This window comes from Cottoperca gobio, chromosome 23 (assembly GCF_900634415.1).
Source record: "Cottoperca gobio chromosome 23, fCotGob3.1, whole genome shotgun sequence".
Lineage (NCBI taxonomy): Eukaryota > Metazoa > Chordata > Actinopteri > Perciformes > Bovichtidae > Cottoperca > Cottoperca gobio.
Genome location: NC_041377.1, coordinates 1,579,156 through 1,597,500, shown reverse-complemented (window position 1 = coordinate 1,597,500; position 18,345 = coordinate 1,579,156). Strand labels below are relative to the sequence as shown.

Genomic DNA, 18,345 nt, shown 5'->3' with positions numbered 1-18,345 from the left:
GAGGTCATGGGGGGAAACCTTTAAACTGAATAATCATTCATTTTGTGCCAGTTAAAAGGACGTAAACTAATAAATAAGAGAGTAACTTGTGTTAAAGTAAACTGGATTTAATTGTACAAGAACCTAATTTGGAAGCACCTGATGTAGAAAGATGAATCACAACTCTTGTGTTTTTAATACCAAACTTCCATCTAAATCTGTGGCAGTGAACAACAACAGGACTCAGACGTATCTTCTACTGTTCTCTGACTCCTATAGGTTAATATGGAAACTTAAATTTAATAATTCAGTTTATGATTTTGAATCAACTCTAAACTTCAAATACATGTGGGTTCATGTGTTTAGAAATCAAAGTAGGAACTCTCCCAGTGAGAGATTAAATTACCTAAAAATCCAGGCGAGTTCTGCATTGCTTACACATCGTTAACAATAAGTGACAATTAGATGTGTGATAAATAAATAAATATAAACCACCAACCTGCATCTGACAACACGGCCAGGCTGATCACAAATACAATCAACATATCTTCTTGTGTAAAGGAATAATCCGAAATATGTGAGAAGAGGGAGAAAATCCGCAGGAGTTATTTAGACATCAAGTATGTAAAGATTTCATCCACGGTGGCAAAAAAAGAAACTAGTGCGTAGGGTTCAAATCCAGTGTGGACTTTCTCTTTCACTCAGCTGCGATCCAATAAGCCGATAATAACTGGTGAAGAAACAACATGATCCCGGACGGTGTGTGGTGTCCCGCTGAGAGAGGAGAAGAGAGGAGATGAAGTGACCGGGTGCTTCGGGACCTGCAGCGTGTTTCATTTCCCTGCAGTGTGCGCCTGCCTGCTGCCCGCTCTGCCCCTGCAGATCTATTTCTAAGGAGCGCAGAGAGACAGAGAGTTGTGTAGTGACAGCAGCAGCTCCGCCTCTCCTCTGCATTTTTTCCTCGCATTTAAAGGAACATTCCAGATTGTGTGCAGCAGCGCTGACATGGATGGAGTCCACAACCTGCTCCTCGCGCCGGGCGGGGCTTCCAACATGAGCGTCCATGAGGAGCCTCCAGGGGGCCTTTGTGAGGGAGTCGAACAGGATAAGGATTAGAGGTGTCTGATGAGAGCTTTTACTCCATCCAACCATACAACTTCTCTGTGGTGGAGTACACACTTAATGTACCTGATATTCATGCATATTAACACACTTAATGTACCTGATATTCATGCATATTAACTCACTTAATGTACCTGATATTCATTCATATTAACTCACTTAATGTACCTGATATTCATTCATATTAACTCACTTAATGTACCTGATATTCATTCATATTAACACACTTAATGTACCTGATATTCATTCATATTAACACACTTAATGTACCTGATATTCATTCATATTAACACACTTAATGTACCTGATATTCATTCATATTAACACACTTAATGTACCTGATATTCATTCATATTAACACACTTAATGTACCTGATATTCATGCATATTAACTCACTTAATGTACCTGATATTCATTCATATTAACACACTTAATGTACCTGATATTCATGCATATTAACACACTTAATGTACCTGATATTCATTCATATTAACACACTTAATGTACCTGATATTCATTCATATTAACACACTTAATGTACCTGATATTCATTCATATTAACTCACTTAATGTACCTGATATTCATTCATATTAACACACTTAATGTACCTGATATTCATTCATATTAACTCACTTAATGTACCTGATATTCATGCATATTAACACACTTAATGTACCTGATATTCATGCATATTAACACACTTAATGTACCTGATATTCATGCATATTAACTCACTTAATGTACCTGATATTCATGCATATTAACTCACTTAATGTACCTGATATTCATTCATATTAACACACTTAATGTACCTGATATTCATTCATATTAACACACTTAATGTACCTGATATTCATGCATATTAACTCACTTAATGTACCTGATATTCATGCATATTAACTCACTTAATGTACCTGATATTCATTCATATTAACTCACTTAATGTACCTGATATTCATGCATATTAACACACTTAATGTACCTGATATTCATTCATATTAACTCACTTAATGTACCTGATATTCATTCATATTAACTCACTTAATGTACCTGATATTCATGCATATTAACTCACTTAATGTACCTGATATTCATTCATATTAACTCACTTAATGTACCTGATATTCATTCATATTAACACACTTAATGTACCTGATATTCATTCATATTAACACACTTAATGTACCTGATATTCATTCATATTAACTCACTTAATGTACCTGATATTCATTCATATTAACACACTTAATGTACCTGATATTCATTCATATTAACTCACTTAATGTACCTGATATTCATTCATATTAACTCACTTAATGTACCTGATATTCATTCATATTAACTCACTTAATGTACCTGATATTCATTCATATTAACACACTTAATGTACCTGATATTCATTCATATTAACACACTTAATGTACCTGATATTCATTCATATTAACACACTTAATGTACCTGATATTCATTCATATTAACACACTTAATGTACCTGATATTCATTCATATTAACTCACTTAATGTACCTGATATTCATGCATATTAACACACTTAATGTACCTGATATTCATGCATATTAACTCACTTAATGTACCTGATATTCATTCATATTAACTCACTTAATGTACCTGATATTCATGCATATTAACACACTTAATGTACCTGATATTCATGCATATTAACACACTTAATGTACCTGATATTCATTCATATTAACTCACTTAATGTACCTGATATTCATGCATATTAACTCACTTAATGTACCTGATATTCATTCATATTAACTCACTTAATGTACCTGATATTCATGCATATTAACTCACTTAATGTACCTGATATTCATTCATATTAACTCACTTAATGTACCTGATATTCATGCATATTAACTCACTTAATGTACCTGATATTCATGCATATTAACACACTTAATGTACCTGATATTCATTCATATTAACTCACTTAATGTACCTGATATTCATTCATATTAACACACTTAATGTACCTGATATTCATTCATATTAACTCACTTAATGTACCTGATATTCATGCATATTAACACACTTAATGTACCTGCTATTCATTCATATTAACACACTTAATGTACCTGATATTCATGCATATTAACTCACTTAATGTACCTGCTATTCATTCATATTAACACACTTAATGTACCTGATATTCATTCATATTAACTCACTTAATGTACCTGATATTCATGCATATTAACTCACTTAATGTACCTGATATTCATGCATATTAACTCACTTAATGTACCTGATATTCATGCATATTAACACACTTAATGTACCTGATATTCATGCATATTAACTCACTTAATGTACCTGATATTCATTCATATTAACTCACTTAATGTACCTGATATTCATTCATATTAACTCACTTAATGTACCTGATATTCATTCATATTAACACACTTAATGTACCTGATATTCATTCATATTAACACACTTAATGTACCTGATATTCATTCATATTAACACACTTAATGTACCTGATATTCATGCATATTAACTCACTTAATGTACCTGATATTCATTCATATTAACACACTTAATGTACCTGATATTCATTCATATTAACACACTTAATGTACCTGATATTCATTCATATTAACTCACTTAATGTACCTGATATTCATGCATATTAACACACTTAATGTACCTGATATTCATTCATATTAACTCACTTAATGTACCTGATATTCATTCATATTAACACACTTAATGTACCTGATATTCATGCATATTAACTCACTTAATGTACCTGATATTCATGCATATTAACACACTTAATGTACCTGATATTCATTCATATTAACACACTTAATGTACCTGATATTCATTCATATTAACACACTTAATGTACCTGATATTCATTCATATTAACACACTTAATGTACCTGATATTCATTCATATTAACACACTTAATGTACCTGATATTCATTCATATTAACTCACTTAATGTACCTGATATTCATGCATATTAACACACTTAATGTACCTGATATTCATGCATATTAACACACTTAATGTACCTGATATTCATGCATATTAACTCACTTAATGTACCTGATATTCATGCATATTAACTCACTTAATGTACCTGATATTCATTCATATTAACACACTTAATGTACCTGATATTCATGCATATTAACACACTTAATGTACCTGATATTCATTCATATTAACTCACTTAATGTACCTGATATTCATTCATATTAACTCACTTAATGTACCTGATATTCATTCATATTAACTCACTTAATGTACCTGATATTCATTCATATTAACACACTTAATGTACCTGATATTCATTCATATTAACACACTTAATGTACCTGATATTCATTCATATTAACACACTTAATGTACCTGATATTCATTCATATTAACTCACTTAATGTACCTGATATTCATGCATATTAACACACTTAATGTACCTGATATTCATTCATATTAACTCACTTAATGTACCTGATATTCATTCATATTAACACACTTAATGTACCTGATATTCATGCATATTAACACACTTAATGTACCTGATATTCATGCATATTAACACACTTAATGTACCTGATATTCATTCATATTAACTCACTTAATGTACCTGATATTCATTCATATTAACACACTTAATGTACCTGATATTCATTCATATTAACACACTTAATGTACCTGATATTCATGCATATTAACACACTTAATGTACCTGATATTCATTCATATTAACACACTTAATGTACCTGATATTCATGCATATTAACACACTTAATGTACCTGATATTCATTCATATTAACTCACTTAATGTACCTGATATTCATGCATATTAACTCACTTAATGTACCTGATATTCATGCATATTAACTCACTTGATGTCAAAGTAGAAGTACTTATTACGCAGAATTGCCATCTTAGAATCATAGTATGTATTATATAATTGGAAGTGATGCTTTAATATACTTAGATTTTAATATTGTACATTTTAATGACTTTATACTGCTGGGTAGCTTAATGCACGATCATTTATCATAATGCATTAATATTTTTGTATTAGTAATGTAAATCTGCAACTATATAAATATTCAAGTTCTTTCCAGCTCCATCATATTAATACCAGGTGTCCATGACATGGCAAAGTTTGGAACCCCCCCTGTGCAGACCACGTGGCGCCTGATGAAAAGCTGAGATGGGGCGTAAGCGAGTGCTCATATCCACATTTCTGACTAATTGGCTTTGGATGGAGAGAGCGCACACAAAGTGATGCTGCTGACGCACTTCAAATGGTTGCTCAGCTGCGACCTTTGTTGACAACATTGTTGGTGTCCTTACAAAACCAGTGGAATATGCAAGCCAAATATATTGCATGCTTTTTAATTCCAGTTCTGCTTACATGGCAGTCTCCTCCCAACAAAGCTGCTCAACAGCCCATAAAAAGAAGAGAGATAAAGGCCTTCACATATAAAAGCTTTAAAGTACCACGTCTTTGATGATGGGCGTGACAGCTTGTGTTCCAGCCTGCATGAGGAATATGGATCGCTGTGCAGGCTGCAGGCTGCCCCCCTGTGCTCAGTAATGGTACAAAGAAATGGATGTTGTAAAACTGTTCTTTCCTCTCCGGCCCGTTTGGGTCAAGCTCCACTGGACACAGCATGGCTTTGGCTTCTCTGTCTGCTGTGTAATCAGACCGTGACCTGCTTTCTGTGCATCTGACCCGTGTCCAATAAGCAGTGATGCCAAATGAAACTATCTCACCTGTTCACTTTGTTCTGTCTGTCCTGCAGCAGTCAGTGCTGCTGCTCCGTGTGAAGCAGTCATTGTGATACAATCAGCCGAACGATACGGCAAAGAAGAGTGTAGAAGTGTGGAAACCTCACTTTGTTTATCATAGGTCGGCCCTTTCCCAAAATACCAACACTCCTGCAGGCCCGTTCTGCTCTGCAGACTTCAAAGGGCTGTTTGGCATCAGACTGGAATGATCCGTCGGGCCTCTCCAACACAGCCGTCTTCCTCCAAATGATGATACCAACAAGCATCACACATTGTTCGAGTTCATAGACTGACTCTGAGCCACACAGGATGGCTATCTCCCCTTTCAGCCTGGGGGGGGTGGTGAAAACATTTTTGTGGTCATTTTGTATCTCCTCCTGGTCGCTTTGCATCTCGATGTGGTAATCTTTGTCTCTTTGTGGTCGTTTTGCGTCGCTTTATGGTTATTTTTAGTCTCTTTGTGGTCACTTTTCTTCTCTTTGTGATCCTTTGAGTTTCTTTATGGACATTTTGATATGGCCACCACTCTGCCCCTGCTCTCAACACACACCCACACACACATTGTTATCGTGCCATAACTGACACAGTGACTGACTGACGGATTGGTTAATTACACGGAGGACAACTCAAAAGGAGAGACAAGAAAAATAGGCTAAATGATGTAAGGACATGAGCATTTCAAACATGCAAAGAAAGCTCTAGTGCAATTTCAGAGGAATTTTCTGACAGAACCCAGCCCTTCACTGTAGGAAGTTAGATGTCAGGTTTATTCAAAGTATCAGGTTTGAACTTGTTGGATGCTTTAGTAACAGTCGAACGCTTTAACACAGAAAAATGAGTGAAATCTTCAGACTCTTTGTGCCTGGAGAGAAATAGCTGCAGTGCACGACCCAGATGTGACAGTCATTTCACTTTTTTTGCCCAACTGGGTCAGAGTTCATGAATATTGAATCATTCTTTGGCGAGCTTCATGTTAACGTGAAATATTCTATAGAGCAGGTGTTGCATGTATAGAAGTTCAACTCAGGACAGATAGAGAGATTGACAGTGACGCTGGATATAGTTCAGAAGAAAAAAATACATGTCTTCATTTGCTTTGGACTCAGCCTTACTTTAATCATATGACACATTTTAAAAGAATGTCCTTTCAAGCATATTATCATGATGCAAGAGGGAATAACACACCTCAGAAAGTAATATAAGGTCACTTTCAACTCTTCTGAGGATCACAGACTCACATTCAGTTGTTACAGCTAGAAATTAAATGATTAATTGATTAGTAAATTAACAGAAAAACATATATATATACTATATACTACAATATTGCACTTTTTACTCCACTACAATTGTATGACAACTTTAATTACTACTTACTTTACAAATTATATGTTTGCATACAAAAACAAATTAAAGGATTATAAATTATGCTTTTTTTTAATAAATGAAACTATCCAACAGTATATATAAGTAAAGCTGAAAAGGATTAGTTGGTAATTGCTCCCTTAATTTAATTAATTGGCAACATTTTTATTGATTCTTTGGAGGAGCCAAAATGAAGAATAAATAAAAATTACGTTAAATTTACCAAAAATAAATAAATGTGGGCATTCATTATTTGATCAAATAGGACATAAATTGTTAAGGTGTCGCTTTCAGTCAAGGAGGCCACTTTGACTATAATATTATAGATAATCTTCAGTGTTAATTTAGTCTTTTAATCTTTCTAATCTTTAATAATTTAATCTTCAATGTTAATTTAATTTCGGCGTTCAGTGATTTACGCGGCAGTGCACACTCCCGCCACCAGGGGGCAGTGTGCAGACTCCTCAGAGGTCAAAGGGTAGTACTTCCTGTTTGGCGGTAAAGCGTGTGCTGCTCTGCTTTGGGAAGTGCAAACGTTTTTGTGACGAACATATATTCCATTTATTCATTTCCAGACAGCATTAAGTAGAATAAAAATGGTGAGTACATCTTACACATATTTACTATCAATTCATTATATGTTTTGTGGGATTGTTTTCGCTATAGATAGTAGCGTGTTCGCTAGTTAGCATTGAGCTACGTTAGCTTCTCATTCATGAATTAATGTGAATGACTGGATGCCTTACTTTTCTGCACATAGTGTACCATTTAACATTTAATTACGAAAACAGGAATACGGTCGATGTTTTACTTTATTCGGCGGCAGAAGTTCACATAAACGGGAAATGATGCGCCGCTTTGTTTAGGTTTGGCCCGATTTCTGTGGAGACAAAGTACCAAACTCCATTACAAAACCTTTCAATTTAGCTAGCGTGTGCTTATCTACAATAAGTATTTGCGCCACCCAAACCACCAGCTTAATTTGTATATTCTACTACCCGCAAAGACAATGTAACATGTTTGTTATGCCGGAATTTACTAATAGACTTGCTGTTTGCCGAAAACCGTAATGTTAAATACTATGAACAAAGTAGTTCAACACTGGGTGTTCTCATAAAAAATGTAGGTTGTAATTTCATACAGTGCAGGCTATACCTGCAGCTTATTTACAGTTCGGCATACACCTAATCACAATACTGTAGCAATACATGCGAATATGTAGGTATATGCATGTGTAGTTAACTAATATAGCTAAAGCGTATAATACTTTTCATCTCTTTCTCTCCATAGAGTTTACCTCTGAACCCAAAACCATTCCTGAACGGCCTGACGGGCAAGCCAGTGATGGTGAAGCTGAAGTGGGGTATGGAGTATAAGGGCTACCTGGTGTCTGTGGATGGATACATGAATATGCAGGTGAGAACTACTTTTTGTATATGCCTTGTTCCTTTACAAATGTTATTTATCAACACTGACATGTGCCATCCTTGCTTGCACAAAGAGAATGTTTTACTAAAGTTCTCTTGGAATATTTGTTGATCCACTGCTAAATAATATTTTCATGAATTCACACTTTACTCCTCGTGTGCAGCCCACAAGAGTTATAACACTTATATTACGCATCACAGCCATTTTTGTGGTGCTGCCTACACGCTGCCCATGAAAGTAGGCTATTGCCGTGAACGTGCAGTGTAACTTGTGTCGACAGTTATTTCATTATCCCAAGCGGCACAATTTTAGATCAGCGCGTGTCCACCATGACCGTGCTAATACACCCTTATTGGTAGCCTCTTGACCTTTTTATATGTACGTGTCTTCCTCGCAGCTGGCAAACACGGAAGAGTATGTGGATGGAGCATTGGCGGGTCATCTCGGTGAAGTGCTTATCAGGTATGAATCTAAAACATTTTCATTCCATAACTAGTTCAGTAGATGCTTCTTTTTCAATCATTTCTTTACGTTTAAGACCTTTTAACACGGTTATTTGAAGTAAGATAATTATGTTTTAAAGGGAAATTAAGTCTTTGCAGCTTCCTAGCTACCTCAACTAATCCGTGTTAATAATTAACACGTCATTCTCCCAAGAAGTCAGTGCTGGAAGCAAAAGGTGCATCAAACTATTATGTATTCCCCCCCCTGCAGCCAGTTATGGCAGCACTGTGCGCTAACGTGTGTTTCAAACCAACAGGTGCAATAATGTTTTGTACATCAGAGGCGTAGAAGAAGAAGAGGAAGACGGAGAAATGAGGGAGTGAAGAAGACTCGGCCCTGTTGTGTGATTGTACCTCGTAGTTGAGTTGATGTGTGTTTGTGTTTTCACCATGTGAAACAAATGAACGGCGGGGGTTTAGGTTATTTTTCAAGCAGTTTTGAAGTTTCTTTTCCTTTTTTTACTGTATGTGAGGCCAATTTTATGTTGTGACTTTGTGATACAGACACAATAAAATGATTATTGTACCCTTTCTTAAACCTGGTTGTGTTTTTTTGCATGTGATATTTAACATTTATGTAAATGTCTCTGTAATTATTACTGGTTGTCTGTGATGTCTGTGGCAGAAGCTCCGCCTCTCTCCGTGCACTTTAAACTCTGCTCTCCTGGACAAATATTTGCCTGTTCCCAAACTAGTTAGAAGCCAGTCGCTGTGAAGTTAAGTATCTTTGCTTTGGATGAATCAAAATGTCCAGTAACTACAGACTACTGGTGGAGAATGCCAAACAGGTGGTTCTGATCTGCAACAGCGGAGAGAAGTTCTTGACCAAACATGGGATGCAAAATCTTTGTGTGATTGAAAATGGGAGCGTAGTGATAGGAAGGTAAGCATCTGAGATTACTGAATACCATGTGACAAGCATGTGGGGGTTACTCTATTACTCTAAATATTCATTACCATTGATATTCACTGTACATGTTGGTCTGAAGGTTAATCCTCTGATTGTAGAACATGTGACCTGCATGTTCAAATCCAAGCTGTGCTATGAAGTTATATTGAAGCAGCTCGTTTCTTCATCCAGTGACGGGCTGATCAAAGCTGTGGGGCCTGCGGAGATCATCCGAGCTCAGTATCCACACTCATGGTTTGATAAAGTGATTGATGCGACAGGCATGTGTGTTCTGCCCGGTGAGTATCAGCTCAGCAGACGTTCATTACATGTTCCAGTTTGTCATTATTAAAGGTACAGTAAATATATTCCATAGTGCAACATTAAAATATATTTTTGCACTAAAGGGAAAGAACAAAAACCTTCAGGGTCTGATGAACAATTTGAGTAAATCTGAAATGTCTAAATCGTGTTTTGCCAATTTTTGAGTTAACTTTTCAATCGTCAAATGTTTTAAAATATTCAGTTAATGTTAATAAATGTGGATGTGATATTTTGCTACGATATTAAACAAGTATAAATATATATATATTTGATTGTTTTGTTTCTTTTTTTAATTACATATATTTATTTCTATATATATATATATATATGTATGTATATGTATATGTTTATATATGTACATATGTATAATATATGTTTATATATGTATAAATATATGTTATATATGTATAAATATGTGTTTATATATGTATATATTTATAGTTAAATAATATATATATATTTATAGTTGCATTTTAAGAAGCGTCTTGTTTCAGGGTTGGTTGACGCCCACACACATCCAGTCTGGGCTGGTGACAGGGTGCATGAATTTGCAATGAAGGTAAATAATTATGTTGGATATGTTTCCACAATTGTTCGAATCTTTCTTCCACATTTGGAGCTGAAAACATTTTTTTTAATGAAATGCATGTTACTCCTGCAGCTGGCAGGTGCCACCTACATGGACGTGCACCGGGCCGGCGGAGGGATCCACTTCACGGTGGATCACACTCGAGCTGCCAGCCCCTCCGAGCTGCTGGGCTCCCTCAGCAGCCGGCTGCTCCGGATGCAGCGAGTGGGCACAACCCTGGTGGAGTGTAAGAGCGGGTACGGCCTGGAGCTGCAGACTGAGCTCAAGATGCTGGAGGTGATCGAGGAGGCCAGACGCACGCTGCCCATCAACATCTCCTCCACCTACTGTGGAGCCCACGCAGTGCCAAAGTGTGCACCGTCCTCAACAGTATCTCACATCACATCCTGAAAACGAGTCTCTCCAGCTAATCCTATCTGTCCTTCATTCAGAGGGAAAACAGTTGCCGAAGCCACAAAGGACATCCTGCAGGTTCAGCTGCCAACGCTGAAAGAACAGATGTCTGCTGGGACTCTGAGAGTCGACAACATCGACGTGTTCTGTGAGCAGGGAGTGTTTGACCTCAGCTCGACTCGCTCCATCCTGCAGGCCGGCAAAGACATGGGCCTCAACATCAACTTCCACGGAGATGAGCTCCATCCCATGAACTCTGCTCAGGTAGCACTTACCCGTCAGCTGCGTTTACTCTTTGTTTGGATCCACCGCCGACTTATTGTGTTTCTAATGTTGCTAAAACTCAAATATAAGTATCATTTACTTCATACATTATTTAAATGATGAAGCAATTATCATTTTAACGTGTGTGTGTGTGTGTGTGTGTGTGTGTGACAGTTGGGTGCAGAGCTCGGAGCCTTAGCCATCAGTCACCTGGAGGAGGTCACAGACGAGGGAATCGCTGCCATGGCAACAGCAAGAACCGCCGCCGTCCTTCTACCAACGACAGCGTACATCCTACGGTACTGTGACCAGTGGTGGAAAGTCTCTAAGTGCATTTTACTCAAGTACTTAAGTACATATTCGTGTGTGTGTGTGTGTGTGTGTGTGTGTGTGTGTGTGTGTGTGTGTGTGTGTGTGTGTGTGTGTGTGTGTGTGTGTGTGTGTGTGTGTTTTCAGGCTGCCTCAGCCTCGGGCCAGAGACATGTTGGAAGCTGGAGTTATTGTCGCCCTTGGCAGCGACTTTAACCCCAACGCCTACTGCTGCTCCATGGTGAGCAGGACGAGTGTTGCATGATGGTTAAAACTCTCCCCTGTCTCTGTCCTCTGTTGATTTGTTGTCCCCTCTCTCGTCTCCGTCCTCAGCCAATAGTCATGCACCTGGCCTGTGTCAACATGAGGATGTCCATGCCTGAGGCTTTGGCTGCTGCCACCATCAACGCCGCCTACGCCCTGCGGTGCTCCCACACTCACGGCTCCCTGGAGGTCGACAAACACGGAGACCTGCTGGTCCTCGACACCACGCGGTAAATCAGAAGTCCAGATCTACACACGGAGTCTTTTATTTTGAGATGATCACGGGGACACTTTGTGTTTAAGTCGGAAGGAACCGATGAAGTAATGATGTCAGGTTATTAACTGCAGGACTTAAACACAACGTTATTGAACTTTACTTGAGTTCTCTCAACACTTCAGAGTGTGTATTGTCCCTCTGCATAGAAAATGTGACCCAGAGTTCATTCAGTGCTGCAGACATCCTACATTTAGGCATAAGATTCATCTTTGCATACTTAAACATTATTATATGTCACATAGGTTGAATAAGAGCTCAATGTCAGTGATCGCAGATGTATATTTTATTCTTACAAACCAGTGCGACTTTAGTTATCGGTGGTTTGACTGCATGCATCGTGTGTTTTATTGCAGATGGGAGCATCTGATCTACCAGCTGGGAGGACATCAGGAGCTGATCCGCTACGTCGTCATCAAAGGGAACGTCGTCGTTGATAATGACAAAACTATGGACTTATAACCAGAAGTGGTTATCAATACTTCTGATAGCGACACGATTACTTCCTGGAGTCTTGAATTAAAGCCTGTTGTAGTCACTGAGATGTTACTGTGTCTGCAGTGTTACTATCGCCTCAGAAACAGTCACACCTCAAGGGATCGCACGGGTTAATGAGTGACACGATGCTCACTCTGCTTATATCTGTGTAATCAGAGCTGCTGTTTGACCGTCAGGGTGAAAGCAGACACGTAAACTTTAAAGACTTCAGGAGCAACAGTAAAAACATTATCACGTTTGTGACGAGTGCTTTTATTGAACATGTTAGTACACGACGCTTGTTTTATCTAACATACATCATACATCAGGCATCGCTTCTAAACACCTAAACATCCTCTTTACAGTCGGTTCTCATCGTTAGAGACAAACAACATGCATCAGAGTGATACTATATGAAAAACTACTTTAAAAATGTGAGATAAAAGGCTGTAGTGGCACGTGTGACAACTATACTTTATGATACTAACGTCAGGCTTCATACTTCTTCCCTGCTCGGTGGATCTGCTGGTAAAGCGTCATTGAGAAAGCCATACCAAGGAGCTGGAAGCAAAGACAACCATGTTTAGTATATTACGTCATAACATCTCTCCTCTTCTTTACCCTCAAGTCACTAGTGGAACAAACTATCATTGTTTCTAAATGCAGCACCTCAGGCAGTTCATTTGTGCTGAACTCTGCATGGGTTGTATCCCATAATGCACTTCTTGTAAGCGTCATCCAGTTCATTTTATTATAGCAAAGTGCTTGATAAAGATCTGCTTACCTGTATGACCAACACGCACATAGCGATGGTTCCCAGAAGATGTTTGTTGTCATCCAGCCACTGCTCTACTTTCTCATAGCAACCCTGAAAACACACAACACACATTAGGAAAGTGTCTGGAGTTTGACTCCTTTAGAGTAACCCCCCCCCCCACACACACACACACACACACACACTGACCCGTGTCCAGAAGGTATTGGAGGCGTTGCGTCCACAGCCCGGGTAAACCTGCTGGCAGCAGAGGTCAGGAACCCCGTTATCATGCAGGGCGGTGTACCAGTCGTTGTGGTTGTTCACACCACAGCATCGCCACTGGTAGGCAGGAGAGATGCAGTCAAAGAAACTTTAAACTGATGTTGAGATTGGATTCAAACTAAAGACATAGCAATAATAATAATGTACCTCTCCCTGTATGCTGTTCCATGCGTCCCTCAGGCCAGCGTTGTTATCCGTGTTGTACAGCACCAGCCCTTCTTTCAGGTCCCGTCTGGCATTTTCACTCACCTGTGCAAACAGACGAGGATCAGCGGACATGAAGTCACACTCACCTACAGCAGCAGGTGATTTGTTCTAATATAAATATGACTTTTCCTTCACCTTGTCGGTGTAGACAAAGAACAGGATGAGGAGGATAAGTTCGGCCAAGAGGATGATCAACAGAACGATGAAAAACTGGAGAAAACAAAAAAGATTTATATCGTTGTAAATATGAACTCCACTAAAGACTACGCTCAAACAACACCACAGGAGATGCATCATGGGTACTGTAGTCCACTCACACTCAGTAGCAAGCACTTGTTCTCCTTGATGGCACCCAGGCAGCCCAGGAAACCTGTCACCATGATGACAGTGCCGAGCGTGATGATGAGGTTGGCGGCGGAGAGTGACGGGAAGGAGGGCGACAGGGTGGCAAAGCTGCCCTGAGACACCGACAGCCACACGCCCACACCCAACAATCCACACCCACCCAGCTGAAAAACACACACACACACACACACACAGGAAACTCAGAAACTTCCTGTTGATTTAATGATAAAAGAACACTTGTTGGTATTTTGATCTTGTTTCTGCCTGTGAGGAATAATTACCCAGAAGAGCAGGTTGAAGAGGAAGAGCATGTATTTAACGCAGCAGATGCAACCACGAGCCATGATTGAATCGATAGGCACCTGCAAGAAATATATATTTTTTAAACATGAAAAGATAATGTTAAAAAATAAATCATAGTCATGAAAATGTCAAATAACGTCACAGAATAGTGTCTTGTAAAAATGACAAAGTGTTGTATGCAGTCATAGTGTAGCATGTTGAAAAAAGTCATTTTATATTATATACAAAAGTAATTTAAGTCATAGTATATTATATACAAAAGTCCTTTAAAAGTCATAATATATTATATACAAAAGGTCCTTTAAAAGTCATAGTATATTATATAAAAGGTCCTTTAAAAGTCATAATATATTATATACAAAAGGTCCTTTAAGTCATTTTCTATTATATAAAAGGTCCTTTAAAAGTCATAATATATTATATACAAAGGTCCTTTAAGTCATTTTATATTATATACAAAAGTAATTTAAGTCATAGTATATTATATACAAAGTCCTTTAAAAGTCATTTTATATTATATACAAAAGTAATTTAAGTCATAGTATATTATATAAAAAGGTCCTTTAAAAGTCATAGTATATTATATACAAAAGTCATTTAAGTCATATTATATGATTTTTTACAAAAGTCCTTTAAAAGTCACAGATTAGTATGTAAAAAAAAAGGTCATAATATGGCATGTCAGAAAAAAGTCATAGTATAGTAAGTTAAAAAGAAAGTTGTTTAAAAGTCACAACATAGTATAAAAAGTAAAAAGAAAGTTATTGTATAATATGTCTTGTATAAAAAAGTGGCAGTCACATAAACTGGCACGGCTCAGGTACGTCTTCAGGGTAAAGGTGTAATTTAATGCTTTCTTTGATCCATTGGAGGTTGTTTGCGTCACCATGATCACACAGTACCAGACATCACACGGTATCTCACCGACCTCTGTGTTTCCCGTTACATCCCATTAACTGTAAACATGGAGTTCTCTGTGGAGTGAAGCAGAAACCACACAAACAACACGAGGAAGAGATGAACTTACCACTTCAACTAGCAGGAGAACAGAGAAGCTCTAGTGGCGTACCTGCAACACACACGTGTATACAAACGATTACGCTCTACTGCATGTTGTGTACAAGCTGGTGCTTTAGATTTATGGACAAAACTCTCGGGCTTCAAGTATTTTTCTGGTTTTTCAGGCTTTTTAGACAAGTATAAGGGCATACATCAACAAAGAATATGTTTTACCTCATGTTTATCTCAACTAATCATGAACAAAAATATTGTTTTACTTTTGACTGTGTATACATTACTGATCCATCAACTAATAAATCATCATTTTGATGTTGTTTAGGTAACTTTAGGTTATGTTTTACTTTTCCAGTAACACTTATACAACACAATTATGTTAAGTTTTTAACATATGTGGAGGAATTCAAAATTAACTTTGCACAAAACATAACACCTACCGTTTATCCTTATGATAAAGGGATTTGGGAACACATTTACATTTAATACATTAAAAATATATATAATTGTATATATATGAAGATAAAATAATGGCCTATAAATTAGAAAAAGTTGTCTTTAGATAGTTTGTAGGCCTACATTCTTTAAAAACTAATTTAAAGGATGTATATGAGTTGTAGAGATCCACTAACAAAACATTTAAATAAATCTCAGCCTCTTTCAAGACATTACCATAAAATAAGACATGTTTCGCTAGTGTCTTGTAAAGGAAACTTTATCTTTATATAACATTTATTAGTTTTATTAGGAATCAGAGCGCGAGCCTCTTTCCCCAAAGGACGTGACGTCAACGGACTGAACTTCAGTTTGCGGTTTTGGGAAAGTTTGCGTTAAAAACACGCAGAAATAAGTCTTTAAATCGACTCATTTTAAACTTTCGTGAGAACAAAAACACATCAATGTTTGACTAACTAAAACAACGCCACTGCAGGCTCGTGCTTGTTTTCATGTGCACGCGACGACAGAAGAAAGAAGACAGTTTAGCTCGTGTCCTACCGAGGGCTATGAACTCATCTCCCCGCGAGCGTCTCAAGATTCAGCCGATAAAAGAGCTTCACATGCCGGCTTAACTTCTGCTGATGTGCCCCTCACAGCATCTCCCGATCTTAAAACATAAATCCGACGGTTGTAAAAGGCTGTGAAGTCGGCTGTGAAGTTTCTTCGATGGCTGGAGGAGGAGGAGGAGGAGGAGGAGGAAGGTCTGTGGAGAGGGCGGAGCACAGCGGGGGACGGACCCCGGAGTGGAGGCGTGTCTGTCGGGGCTGGTGAGAGGGACCAGCCGGGCAAAGACCCTGGCTGTGTAAATAACACACATATTTAAACTAAACTCCAGTGGTGGAATGTAATTAAACTAAGTAGCTTACATTTACTTTTCATAATTCTTTATACTATTTTAATTCTGCTATTTTTATACTTTATACTTTTATACTTCAGACTCATGCACATCAACACTGTGATTATTGTTCTGTAAATGCTCTTATTCTGTCTCATCTTGTACTAATTGTTATGTTTTTGTATGAAAGGTGCAATACAAATAAAGCTTATTATTATTATTATTATTATTATTATTATTATTATTACTTTTACTCCTCTACATTATTTATTTATTACATTAATTATTGACGTTTACTGCACTACATACAATAATTGTAATTTAGTTTTAAAGCTTTGTGTCACTTTGGGCTCGGGATAATTGTTACAGCATTTCATTTCTTGCAATTTTCCTAATTTTTACAAAGCAAATAATAAATATCAATAAAAGAAAACTATTCATCAGATTAATCCATAAGGAAAATAATCCTGCTTTTACATGAAAGCATGAGTAATAATAATCTAATGATATAATAGATACATAATAGATAATAAAGTATAATAGTCAATCTGCTGATTATTTTCTTGATTGTTTGGTTTGTAAAAAATAAGAAAATATTGATAAATGTCGTCACAATTACCCAGAATCCAAAGGGACACCTTCACAATGTTTGTTGTGTCCAACCATAGGATCCACACCTCAAAATTAGTAAAACTATCCCTCTAGGGTACCTTGCTGCCTCGACGCAACATACCCATTCACACAATACATCCCCAGGTATAATGCAACACTTTTAATAAGAGACAGGACCATAAGGAACCAATTGCAGTGTTTAAATGTGTCACATGAGTCTCTGGGGGGCCATGCTGAAGACTTGTTTTGCAGACTGTTGCACACGGATCAGCTCAGACATTTCTCTGCACAAACATGGTCTGAAAACGTCGATACTTCACTTCTGAGAAGAACTGCTTCATGCATTTCCATAAGCAGTGAGATAGTTAGATAAAATATGCTTAAACTCTCGACCCATTCGTTCCAATGGGGGGGGGTTCCACAACGGTACGCCGTCGCCTGCAGGCAACATTCAGACCTGTAATCTTGTTTGTGTGTCATTTTAAGTGCCACGCATTTCAATCTGTTGAGGCTATTTA

The 18,345-nt window shown here is 37.5% G+C and overlaps 4 protein-coding genes across 4 annotated transcripts in view; 2 read left to right on the top strand and 2 right to left on the bottom strand.

The window, feature by feature from the left end:
• ntn4 (netrin 4) overlaps positions 1 to 906 on the bottom strand; it is an 18,708-nt gene extending 17,802 nt beyond the window's left edge. The window contains exon 1 of the mRNA XM_029462457.1: positions 479 to 906. Within this exon, the coding sequence (XP_029318317.1) occupies positions 479 to 524 (46 nt within the window). The 5' untranslated portion in view covers positions 525 to 906. The remainder of the gene's footprint in view (positions 1 to 478) is intronic.
• Positions 907 to 7,701: 6,795 nt separating this feature from the next.
• snrpf (small nuclear ribonucleoprotein polypeptide F) lies at positions 7,702 to 9,729 on the top strand. Its single transcript, XM_029462348.1, has 4 exons — positions 7,702 to 7,859; positions 8,551 to 8,676; positions 9,086 to 9,150; positions 9,449 to 9,729. Exons 1-4 carry the CDS (start codon positions 7,857 to 7,859, stop codon positions 9,513 to 9,515), a joined length of 261 nt encoding a protein of 86 aa, XP_029318208.1. The 5' UTR covers positions 7,702 to 7,856; the 3' UTR covers positions 9,516 to 9,729.
• Positions 9,730 to 9,937: 208 nt separating this feature from the next.
• LOC115028516 (probable imidazolonepropionase) lies at positions 9,938 to 13,113 on the top strand. The gene is made up of 9 exons (XM_029462346.1): positions 9,938 to 10,074; positions 10,273 to 10,379; positions 10,899 to 10,963; positions 11,066 to 11,343; positions 11,425 to 11,650; positions 11,825 to 11,949; positions 12,107 to 12,200; positions 12,293 to 12,453; positions 12,854 to 13,113. Exons 1-9 carry the CDS (start codon positions 9,938 to 9,940, stop codon positions 12,957 to 12,959), a joined length of 1,299 nt encoding a protein of 432 aa, XP_029318206.1. The 3' UTR covers positions 12,960 to 13,113.
• Positions 13,114 to 13,215: 102 nt separating this feature from the next.
• Positions 13,216 to 17,098, bottom strand: LOC115028518 (tetraspanin-9). Its single transcript, XM_029462347.1, has 9 exons — positions 16,879 to 17,098; positions 15,896 to 15,937; positions 14,847 to 14,926; positions 14,538 to 14,729; positions 14,356 to 14,430; positions 14,161 to 14,262; positions 13,939 to 14,070; positions 13,759 to 13,842; positions 13,216 to 13,535 (listed from the first exon to the last, which is right to left on the bottom strand). The coding sequence occupies exons 3-9, from the start codon at positions 14,907 to 14,909 to the stop codon at positions 13,464 to 13,466; spliced, it is 720 nt and encodes a 239-aa protein (XP_029318207.1). The 5' UTR covers positions 14,910 to 14,926; positions 15,896 to 15,937; positions 16,879 to 17,098; the 3' UTR covers positions 13,216 to 13,463.
• Between the last annotated feature and the right edge of the window lie 1,247 nt (positions 17,099 to 18,345).